General features: G+C 43.7%; 1 protein-coding gene across 1 annotated transcript in view; it reads left to right on the top strand.

The window, feature by feature from the left end:
* Positions 1-12,339, top strand: part of dhx38 (DEAH (Asp-Glu-Ala-His) box polypeptide 38) — a 223,892-nt gene that overhangs the window by 142,869 nt on the left and 68,684 nt on the right. Inside the window, exon 21 of the mRNA XM_072517951.1 lies at positions 811-965. Coding sequence (XP_072374052.1) covers positions 811-965 — 155 coding nt within the window. The remainder of the gene's footprint in view (positions 1-810; positions 966-12,339) is intronic.

Below are 12,339 nucleotides of genomic sequence, written 5' to 3'. Positions count from 1 at the left end.
TACCCGGAAATAGTAACGCATCCGTTGTGTACTGGTTCCAGCTTTCCAGCGCAGCATCAAAAACATCCAAACGTCCGTACAGAGGCATGGTATAATAGAAAACAACTTCCAACCTGTATCCAACAAAAATCCAGGGAGATGGCTTCAGCAGTGTAGACAGCTATTCACTTTAACCTTCGTCGCCAGTTTTGTGAGGGCCACGAAGAATCCAGCACGAGTTTTAAGGATACAAAGTAATAACATTTATTTACAATAACATATATATATATATATATTATATATATATAATATATATAACAGCAGCAACTTCCCTTGCTGCACACTCCTTCCTGCCGGTTCCTAAACTGGCCAGCTTTATTGATACTAGGAGTTTACTAATGGTTTCTCTGCCCCCCTCATTGGGGAAGCTCATACTCCCACAGGATTGTGGGATTGTCAGTAGTCCCCAGCCAATGGTAAATAGGCAGGTTATAACAGTATCCCTAACTGAATCCTAACTGAACAGTATCCTTCTGCACTGTATGTTCTATGTAATCTATGTAATATGAATCAGGCAGTTAACAACAGGGAACTCAAACCTGCATCTACCCCTGCTTTGTGGTACAGAGTATTCACATGCCATCAGTGAGTGCTACCGCATTGTCAAATCAAACTTATTTTTTGATATTTTGATAATTAGAAACGTAAATGCCTATCAATCCTTTGATCTGGTCAATTTAATTTAGACCACTAGGAACAAATGAAATACACTAATTTACTCCGTTACTCCGTAATATCTTAAATGATTTTTGTTTTTTGTGTTGCCTCTAGGTAGTCTAACTCCAACTGGAAGGATGATGGTGGAATTTCCACTAGATCCCGCTCTCTCAAAGATGTTGATAGTATCATGTGACATGAGCTGCAGTGCTGATGTCCTCATCATTGTCTCAATGCTTTCAGTGCCTGCCATCTTCTATCGACCAAAGGTATGTGTGAGGTTTGTTTGCTGAGATTTTATTTGTAATTTGATTGATGGTGATGATTGGGATTGCAAATGTTACTAACACTACAGTATTAACATTTCTGATTTTTCAAAGTTAAAATCGAATAATTATTTACCCAGTAGTGTTATTCTCTCCCTTTACCTGTGGATAAGCTGTGTGGACTTCATATAACAATGACCCAAAATGTTATGACTCTGTTCAGGATCTCAACTGTGTAGATGCAGTCTTTGCATCGTTCTAGGGCACTGCAGATTGCAGAATTCCTGAAAGTTAATCTTTCGCAATATGTTTGTTAGGATTACGGCACTCAGCAGAAAGCTGGGGGATAATACTGCCTTGGAGAAATATTCTATGGACCAAATTAAGGGATAGAAAGCCAGGTGCAGTCAGCCCTGGATTATTATATACTGAAAATGCTTTCATTTTTATTCTAATAGAAACTCCCCGAATGATTTAATTACATAAATAGGGCTACCATTTTGTTAAAGCCATGTTAGAATACGACAGCCGATGAAGTACCATGTCATGACATATTTGTTGAATTCATTGCTGTACTAAACTCTAATGTTGATATTTAACCAAACCAAAGGAGGAATGGTGCAAATTTGATTTGAATTGTTGAGTTGAAATTGCTGAACAATAAAGTACCTTTTACAAGTCAACCTGGCTTACATAAAATCTACAGATGTTGAAACGTTTGCAATAACATGGAACATGAGGGGAGAGGAATGAAATGCTCCTTGTCATCCTAGAAATGATATGACAGTGAACATCTTATTTTGGAACCTGTGAATGTTAACTTCTGGACCAAAAAATGGTGAACTGTGTAATGACTGTTGAAAACTCAGATTTCCACCAATACAAGTTCAGTCAATACCACAAAAAAAAGTAATGGAATCTGGACATCAGAGCCATTCTCTATGGTATTCTTTTATCCATCCTGTGACATCTGAGAGATTGAGAATCACAATTGATGCAATTTCACCACAAATCAAACCGCTTTATTGCCAAAAGCATAAACTTGAAGACAATACAGTGATTTAAAACATACAATCACCCTGGGTTCATCAAACTTGGTTGACTGCAGGTTGATTGGATCCGATTTGACCAGGACCAGTCCACTTCCAGCTGGATTTCTCCTGTTGATGGTCGCACTTCTGATGGCACCATCTCAATGAGGGTTTTTAGCCTGAATTTACTTTTGTCTGCATGGCAACTACCTTTTTGCTCAATCCTTCTGAGCCACTCGATTGGCAGTCTGCGACAGGTTTGACAGCATGGCAATTGCTCTCGTGCCTCGTTCCTCTGAACCACTTGATTGACAGTCTGGTTTCTTGAGTGCTTGGTAGCATGTTCTGAGAATTGTCAGCTCATTTCCACAGCAAATTTAAACCAATCTTAAACCATATTCGTACAGGCCTCCCCGAGGTGCCTCTGTTATTCCTTTAAGTGGTAGCTTAAGAACTATTGATGTGTTTGTACACTGAGTCTTGATGACCCTGCAGATTGTCGTTTAGATATAGTTCCATTAATCTTTTCTCTTCTTGACCCCATGCTTGTTTGACCACCTAGCCAGGTCGATAGGTAGGTATTCCACCATTACTAATTGTACCAGCACCAGGATGTGAGAAATGATCTGTACCTAGGGATGAAGTCGTCGTTAAAATAAAAGCAAAATACTACAGACGCTGGAATCCTGAAATTAAAACAGAAAATAATGGAAAACCTCAGGTCTGGCATATCCGTGGGGTGTTAACATTTCAAGTCTGTATGATTTCTTCAGAGCTCTGAAGAAGAGCCACTTCCTTTTTACTCCCAATAGTGTCAGAGTAGCCTGCCTAACCTGTTTGCCTCAGTGGTCCCTGATAATGATCCATTCTGTTTGGCAGTCTCCATTTGGTGAATACTTCCTTCGACATCTTCGCTGAGGGACATTGGTGGCATGGACTAGTAACCAGAGGATCAGGCTGATGCTTTGGGGACATAACAGCTGGTGGAATGATACAATGGCAGATGGAATGCAATGTGGAAACGCGGGAGGTTATGGATTTTGGTAGGAAGAATGGAGGCATAGACTATTTTCTAAATGGGGAAAAGGCTTAGGAAATCAGAATCACAAAGGGACTTAAGAGAAGGTTAACATGCAGGTTCAGTCGGCAGCTAGGAAGGCAAATGCAATATTAGCATTCATGTCAAGAGGGTTAGAATATAAGAACAGGGATGTACTTCTGAGGCTGTGTAAGGCTCTGGTCAGACCCCATTTCGAGTATTGTGAGCAGTTTTAGGCCCCGTATCCAAGGAAGGATGTTCTTGCCTTCATCAACTGTACAGGAGTTGGGAAATCATGGAGCTGGATAAAACCTTGCTTAGGCTGCATTTGGAGTATTGTGTACAGTTCTGGTCTCCACATTGCCAGAAGGGCATGGAAGTTTTGGAGAGTGTACAAAGAAGGTTCACCAGGCTGTTGCCTGGTCTTGAGGGTGTTGGCTATGAGGAGAGGTTGAATAAACTAGGATTATTTTCACTGGAAAGACAGAGGCTGGGGGGGGACCTGATAAAGGTCTACAAAATTATGAGCGAGATAGACAAGGTGGATAGTCAAGGCTTTTTCCAAGGGCAGAAGTGTCAATTACAATGGGGAACAGGTTCAAGGTGAGAGGGGTAAAGTTTAAGGAAGATGTGTGGGGTAATGTTTTTCACGCACGAGATGGTGGGTGTCTGGAACGCACTGCCAGAGGATGAGGTGGGAGCAGTCACATTAGCAATATTTAAGAGGCATCTGGATGGGTACATGAATAGAGAGGAAATAGAGGAATACGGACCGAGTAAGGGCGAAAGGTATTTTTTTAGTTCGGGCAACATGATTAGCACAGGCATGGAGGATTGAAGGACCTGTTCCTGTGCTGTACTTTTCCTTGTTCACATACCAAGCAGTTTGTGCAATAGTCAATTACATCCCCTCCTGAGCAAGGCCACCGCTCAACTTCCTTTGTCTTTCCTTTTGTCATCGCCAGGCCTGGGTTGGCCATAATTTCCATGGTCCATTGCAGGTGGCCATCTTAGATGGCCATATTCCATCCTTTTGATCCTGAACGTGAGGCGTGGTGGATCACACTATTGATCCCTGTTCATCCTTGGTGGACCGGTCACCCTTGGTCAAGGCAAGGTTCTACTTTACTCTATCTTATGGTTTGGGACATTTACCTAATATTCCATTAATACATTCATAAATTAATCCATCTCTAACGGTTACTATAATTTTGATCGCTATAACATTTAATTTATCCGCACAGTTGATCTCTAGCTAACGCTATCTAAGCTACTCTCATGCTGCTGGTGAATATCAAAGAACTTATATTGAGTACAAAATTTAAAACAGCAGCATCACATTTCTACTTAATCCTAATAAAGTTAAAGAGGTACATGGTTTATTTTTAGCAGCGATTGTTACATGAGTTCAATTTTGTTGAATTCCAAAGAAGGGGGCTCGGACTGTAAATATCGGGGAGCGGGAGGCTTTTGCTCGCCATTTACGGAGTCGGAGTGTCTGAATGACACTGTAGATTATTGCAGTTACTAGAAGGGCCTCTACTATGTATAAAAGGGGTGTTCCATCTGGCAATGTTTTCGCACCAGGTGGGGTTTCGATGTCTGTCTTTGTGTGGTGTAGTGTCCGGGCTGGTGGTGGCCTGTTGGGTGGTCATGTTCGGGGCTGGTGTGGGGTTTGTAACAAAAATCCGTTGCGTGCGCAGTTGCAGAAGTCCAGCGATGATCCAAACGCATGTCAGCAGTCCTTGCTTCATCCTGTGTTTTCTGTTTTCCGGGTAATCCTGGGGATGCAAGCATAATATCTGTTATTATCTTTGGTTAATATCTCGTTTTATTAGTCTTTCTCTCCTTGCTCCAATTACCCGTTATGATTGTCATCATTTGTGACTCCCTCATTTTTTTTTTTTGAATTACCATTTTGGAGAGACAAGAAATGCTAATTTTTAAGGTACAGAGACTCTCGCAGCTTGTGGTCGATGCGGGGAGTGGTCGGACAATTTCTTCAACCAGTCTTTTCTTTACTTGCAACCAGTGGTGGTTGAGGCTTATCTTAACCAGCCGAATTTCAGGGCGGCCAGTTTTATATATTTGTTAGCCGCAATCACATTGGGCCTGGGGTGTAACTAGCACATGGAGTCGGTGTAGTGTGACCGAAGAGGAGAGAAACAAAAATGAAGTGGCATTGCTGAGGTGTCCCTGCCATGAGAAGTGGCGGGTAAGCGCTCACAGTTTGCATGGGGCAGCTGGGACCTTGTAGCTGCTGTGGGTGGTGTTCTCTTTCATATCTGGGGGCTAGTCTAGCTGGTGGTGGGGGTCTCCTGCAATCTAGGGCGAAGTGTCCTGACTGCCCACAGTTGTAACATGACCCCCGGGGCCATAAGGTGGAGCAGGCTCTCTGGTGTATTGCTTCTTTGGGTATGGTTCCCTGGGATATTGGACTTCTCCTCTACCCTCGTTTATCCATGTGGGTCACTGACTAGCCCTAACTGGATGCATGGTGGCTTCCTGGCCATTCTGTTGTATCTGTTCCTGCAGTGACTGTTCCCATGCTCTAGATAAATGCCTCAGTACCCATGCTTCATTGTGTGCCTGTTCTGTGGGATCGAAGTTTACGCAAGCCTTTTGACCTGCGCCTGTGGCATGCGAGACTAAGCTGCGGGACCATTTAGTGGTGTCCTCCTCATTTAGGTGTGCGCGGTTCAATTGTCCGTAGACTGCCATGAAATGAATCAATAGACGACCAGCAAACACGGTCGGGTGTTCTCCCTTTTTTTGCCTGCAGTGATTTAAACCCTTGACTGGATCTCCTTTTGTTATACCCGATGGCATCTAATATGGCCGTTTTCATTTCCTATAGGGTTCCTCCTGCTACATTTTGGGGTTCTGGCAAAGCTGACCTTACGGACTGGCTAAGGCTCATAACTATTAGCTTTACTTCCTCCTTCTCATCTAGGTCATACATAACTTTTTGTTGGTGCACCTCCTCAAAGAAGCTGTGCGGGTCTGCGGTGGGCTGGAATGGAATAATTTTCGTGCAAGCGTCTCTTAATTGGGTTATGGATAGTGGGGTGGTGTAAACGATATCTGGCTCCTCTTGATCCGATGACCTGCGTTGTGTGGTAAGCAGATTCATGGGTTTGAATTGTGAGTGGGGGTGTGTGCTGCCTGTGCAGTCGGTGCTGCGGGTGCTTTTCTTTTTGGGGCGTGGAGGGTTCGATTTTGATTTCCCGTGTCCTCTACATATTTTTGAGCGCTTTCATTTAACTCTTGCCAATCGGGAGCATCTTCCTCATCTAAAGCCTGCCCGAAAGTGTACCTGAAGCCATTCTATACTGAGAGTAGCGGCTGTAACTTTTCTATCTTCTGTCGGCATTTAACATGGTCAACGGTACTCTGCCTCTGTTCCTTAGTGGAGTTGCGGAGTGCTCTCAAAACTGCTTTTAAATCTGCGCATTTGCTCGTTCGCTGGGCGACCTGTTGTTCTGTTTCCTCTCTTACCAGGACTGCGCGCTGTGTATCTTGGTAGGCTTGATCATACTGGGTCTGGAAGCTACTGAGGTGAACTAGACAAGATTGATATGCACGTTTTACATCGGCCATTTCCTTGTCCTTAGCTGCTAACTGTTCCCGGAGTTGCTCAATCATCTTCTCGCTTTCGTTACTGTTTCCCTCCTTTTTTTCTTCCTTCTCAATTAACTGCCTATGGAGCGTCTTCATGACCTCCTCTGTGCCTCGCAACTGTGCCAAACAGGACACGATTGCCATCGGCTTTCTGACTTTCCCTACGTTTTTCTTGTGGACCTCGCTTAGGTTCTCCCACCAAGCCTGTCCTATCTTTCCTGGACCTGACTCATCATTAGCGGCAAAATTCGACCAAAGGGGCCATCCTTTCCCCATTAAGTATTTCCTTAACTCTTCCTCCCATTGCTCTGCTGTGTTGGTCGCTGCGACCTCGGGTTCCTGTGGATTCATCAATCTTTCCATTGCTTTAGTGGCCATTACTTCTCTTATCTCTTTCTCTACTTTTAATTTAGGACAGGGGAATAAGGCGGCGATTTGAACAGTGGATATGGCTTAAGCTATTTCCGGCTCACAATCCCTTGATAGTTGTACACAATTCTAACGAGTTTACCTTACTCTTCCTGTTAGGTACGCATGCGGGTTAGTACACACTTCCAAAATTCAGTTATTTGGTCGATATGGGACTTGCACTTGTGGTTCTTTCTCTTTCTCGCAATTGGATTCAAAGTTTGTGGGTTCTCTCGGAGTGACAAAGTCACATCTTATCGAGTCCCGTCAGAATTCGCCAATAACGTTACTTTATTTATTTATCTCAGTGAACCACAAGCCTTTCCCCTATATCGATCAAATGACCACACAACCAGTTAGTTAGTTCAAAAGGTGGGTTATTTACATACACAAGAGTTATGTCAACATCCAAACACAATATCTACTACGAGTTAAACTACACCTATCAGCTACAATAATCTATACTTAACTTCAGGGCGACCGGCACTGTGCAAATGGATAAAGGCCTTTATCTGGATTTCACTTGGCTGGTTCGAAGAAAGTGGCTCTGTCTCTGCTGGGCTCATCCGTCAGGTAGCGATCATTGGTCTTGAACTTAGCTGGCTGTTCCTGCTGCAATTAGGTAGGCACAGGCCGGATCCAAGAGAGACAGAACACATGGCTGTGCTCTCTTTTATCCCTCTGGGATTTCACGCTCTTTGGGGCGGTCCTTAACTTTGGACCCAATAGTTCGACAGGGCTCTGATCACTCTCTTCGATTTCGGCCAATAAAGGGGCAGGTGCCTTGGTAGCTGGGCGGGTCCTTAGCGTTCATTGACCTTGGCAGTTGTGCTTTCTGAGCAAGGGAGTGGCGCCGATCAGCCTGTGGCTGTACCGGTTGCTTGATTGGAGTTCTATTGTCCTGGGAAAATGGGCCATTAAAATGTAAACGAGCGGTGGTTTCGGTCAGGCCTGGTTACCTATGTTTTAGATACACATAGGCTGTGTATCTGTCTGAGTCCTGGGTTGGCCATAATTCCCATGGTCCTTTGCAGGTGGCCACCTTAGATGGCTACACCACCTCCTGGTGTGCCTTTAATATATTCATCATCTTATCCTCAAAGGATTGCTCAGGCTGGGACTTTCCCTGTGCTCCCTTCTTTGGTTTTTCTACCCTCTCAAGCAAAATGAACGATTTCCTTGCAGTTGTAACACTCATTACCCCCTTGAGGCTGAACACCTTTTTTTTCTTGATTCTCTCGTTTATCCTGGGAGTCTTCCTAATGGGGCACTTCGACTCCATGTAATTTCCCTTTTATTTTCCCTGTTACGCTAGCCTTTCTCTTTACCTCCGAACAACCTACGTCTTCAGAAATGAGGGCTGTCCTCCTTTATATTTCCTGTTCAGTTTGGTTTCCTTTTGGGTCTTGAACTTGATGAATGGAAGACTTTTTGGTATCAGTGCCTTCTGGTATCAATGTCCTCAGCCAATTTCTGCACTGCTCCCCAGTAAGTCTATTTCTGTTCAAGTCTGCACTTTGATTCTGTTTGTAAATGGGCCGTAAACAGGTCGCAAAGAAAAAGGAAGCATTTGTAAGGTCTAAAAGGCTTAGGACAGATGAAGCCCTTGAAGATTATAAAGCAAGTAAGAAGGAACTTAAGGTAGGAGTTAGGAAGGCTAAAAGGGGTTGCGAAATGTCACTGGAAAACAGGATTAAGGAAAATCCTATGCCGTTTTATACATATGTAAAGAGCAAGAGAGTAGCCAGAGAAAGGGCTGGTTCATTCAAGGATTTTGGAGGGAATCTATGTTTGGAACCAGAGGAAATGGGAGAGTCGCTAAATTAATACTTTGCCTCAGCATTCACCAAAGAGAAGGATTTGGTGGATGAGGAGTATTAGGGTAGAGTGTGTAGATATTCTGAGTCATGTTGATATTAATAAAGAGCAGCATCTTAAAAAGAATTAAAGTAGATAGATCCCCAGGGCCTGATGGGATCTACCCCAGAATACTGTGGGAGGCAAGGGAGGAAATTGCTGGGGCCTTGACAGTAATCTTTGTATCTTCATTGGCTGCAGGTGAAGTTCCAGAGGACTGGAGAGTAGCCAATGTTATTCCATTGTTTAAGAAGGGCAGCAGGGATAATCCAGGAAATTATAGGCCGGTGAGCCTTACGTCAGTGGTAGGGAAACTATTGGAAAAGATTCTTAGAGATAGGATTTACTCACATTTGGAAACAAATGGACTTATTAGTGAATGTCAGCATGGTTTCGTGAAGGGGAGGTCATGCCTCAGTAATTTGATCTAGTTTTTTGAGGAAGTAACAAAGATGATAGATGGGGAAAAGGTAGTAGATGTTGTATACATGGACATCAGAAAAGCCTTTGACAAGGTACCTATTGGTAGACTGGTACAAAAGATACACACGTGGATCAAAGGAGAGCTGGCAAGTTGGATACAGAACTGGCTTGGGCACAGAAGACAGAGGGTAGCAGTCGAAGGGTGCTTTTCTGAATGGAAGGCTGTGACTAGCGGCATGCCACAGGGATCAGTTCTGGGGCCTTTGTGATTTGGAAGAAAATGTAGCTAGTCTGATTAGTAACTTCGCAGCCGACACAAACATTGGTGAAGTTATGGATAGTGGAGAGGATTGTCAGAGGATACAGCAGGATATAAACTGGTTGGAGTCTTGGGCGGAGAAATGGCAGATGGAGTTTAATCTGGACAAGTGTGAGGTAATGCACTTTGGAAGGTCCAATGCATGTAGCAATTACACAATAAATGGTAGAACTCTTGCGAGTACTGGCAGGCAGAGAGATCTTGGAGTGCATGTCCACCCATCACTGAAAGTGGCAACATGTGTGGATAAGGTGGTGAAGAAGGCATACGGCATGCTGGCCTTCATTGGTCGGGGCATTGAATATAATGTTGTAGCTGTGCAGGATTTAGTTAGGCCTCATTTGGAATATTGTGTACAATTCTGGTCGCCACACTACCAGAAGGATGTGGATGCTTTGAAGAGGGTACAGAAGCGGTTTACTAGGATGTTGCCTGGTATAAAGGGCACTTGCTATGAGGAGAGGTTAGATAAACGCGGTCTGTTCTCACTGGAACAACGGAGGTTGAGAGGTGATCTGATAAAGGTCTACAAGATTATGAGTGGGATGGACAGAGTGGATAGTCAATGCTCTTTCCTAGTGTAGGAGAGTCAAGTACTTGGGGACATAGGTTTAAAGTGCGTGGGGAAAAGTTTAGAACAGATGTGCGAGGCAAGTTTTTTTACACAGAGGGTGGTAAATATATGGAACGTGCTGCCTGGGGAGATGGTGGGAGCAGGTATGATAGTGGCATTTAAGGGACCGAGTTTATCTAACCTCTCCTCATAAACAAATATATGAATAGGGTGGGAATGGAAGGATACGGAGTCCGTAAGTGCAAACAATTTTAGTTTAGGCAGGTACCATGGTGGGTGCAGGCTTGGAGGGCCGAAGGGTCTGTTCCTGTGCTGTATTGTTCTTTGTTCTAAGTGCTTCCGGGAGCTTTCCTGGATTCTGGTTCATATTGTTCATTTAATCTTATGGGGCCTCCACAGTATACCCAAGAGCATGCAAAATTGTATTCCTTATACATCCAAATTACCTTCCCCTTGCCGAACTCTTCTTAATAAACCGTTATGTATCTCTGACTTCAGGGCTGCCAACAACACTTTTACATGTTGCACATCATGACAGGTATATAACCTGTTCTACTACCACCAACATGATTGTGGTGTCTCCTTTCCCCAATTTTGGTACATCCCCCACCATGTTTGCTAATTGTTAGTCAGTTTGTCAGTATAGGGAACCTGATATGTACACAATGGTTCTGTTGTTCAACCAATTGCTTTGCATGTCTCCTAAGAGCTATCATCGCTTAGGAGACAACAGCTAGAGAATGTGGGGCCTGGGCCGGGGGCTGACGATTTCCAAATTGAGGCGTCCCATCAGGACACGGCGTCTCCCAGTCCCATCAAACAATAAGTGCCCCGTGTCATATTCAAGTGGACTTTGAAATGCAGATGACGTATGACCCAATATAACTCCATTTGCAGACCGCTATCTCCCTCAGGCCTTTATGCTCTTTCCTCAGCATACTTACATTCTTCTTTCAAATTTTTATATTTTTGTTGATATTCTGGCAACTGTGTTTAATTTGGTACATTGGTGATTCCACTATTACTCCACAATTTATCCCCCACTTCCATCAATTGGCACATAAGGCAGTGGCTTTGAGATTCCGCCTTTTTCAAATCTATTTACATAGAATTTACAGTGCAGAAGGAGGCCATTCGGCCCATCGAGTCTGCACCGGCTCTTGGAAAGAGCACCCTACACAAGGTCAACACCTCCACCCTATCCCCAGTAACCCCACCCAACACTAAGGGCAATTTTAAGCACTAAGGGCAATTTTTCATGACCAATCCACCTAACCCGCACATCTTTGGACTGTGGGAGGAAACCGGAGCACCCGGAGGAAACCCACGCACACACGGGGAGGATGTGCAGACTCCACACAGACAGTAACCCAAGCCGGAATCGAACCTGCGACCCTGGAGCTGTGAAGCAATTGTGCTATCCACAAGGCTACCGTGCTGCCCTATTGTCTCATCCTTTCCTTCTGTTTGTGCAATTGCGGTATGTAAGCCATAAATCATTTGGCTTTCATTAAGGCTGTGTTTATTTGTGCAGCAACACTCGGGGAAGGACTTTCTACACATGTGAAAGGTAGTGTCAGTCGCAGAAAGTGCATCTGGTGTCTTTTCACTCATTTTATCATTTGCAACTCGACAGACAGCCTAAATTAAGTTTTTTGAGATGCAAACTGAAACATGTTATTAAGGAGTAAATTAAAACAATCAAATTAGAATTGACTGTTCCCCAAAATGTTCTGTTCATTTGACAGTCATTAATTTTAAGTTTCTCATCAGAAATACATCGGGTTATTGCTTTTTCAATAGGAATTTTTGCAGATGCCATCAAAAAGCCTTTGAGAAGCATCAAAATGTATGGACTTTCTAAATCGTGCATTATTCCTTAACATTTACTATTTTCTACAGATGAAGGTGTTTTGTAGTAGCAGGTCTCTCCAGGGGAGCCCCTGTTCACGCTTTGTAGCTGCCTTTATTCAGCACAATTGTTCAATGTTTGGAATTAAAAAATACATAATATTAAATTAAATGATCATGGCCCAATGTGGGGCTTGAGACTACGTCTCCGGGATTAAGAGCCCTATTAACTATCAAATGAGCTAGCCAGGCTA

This window comes from Scyliorhinus torazame, chromosome 10 (assembly GCF_047496885.1).
Source record: "Scyliorhinus torazame isolate Kashiwa2021f chromosome 10, sScyTor2.1, whole genome shotgun sequence".
Classification (NCBI taxonomy): Eukaryota; Metazoa; Chordata; class Chondrichthyes; order Carcharhiniformes; family Scyliorhinidae; genus Scyliorhinus; species Scyliorhinus torazame.
The sequence above is the reverse complement of the archived record's forward strand: the minus strand, read 5'-3'. Positions and strand labels throughout refer to the sequence as shown.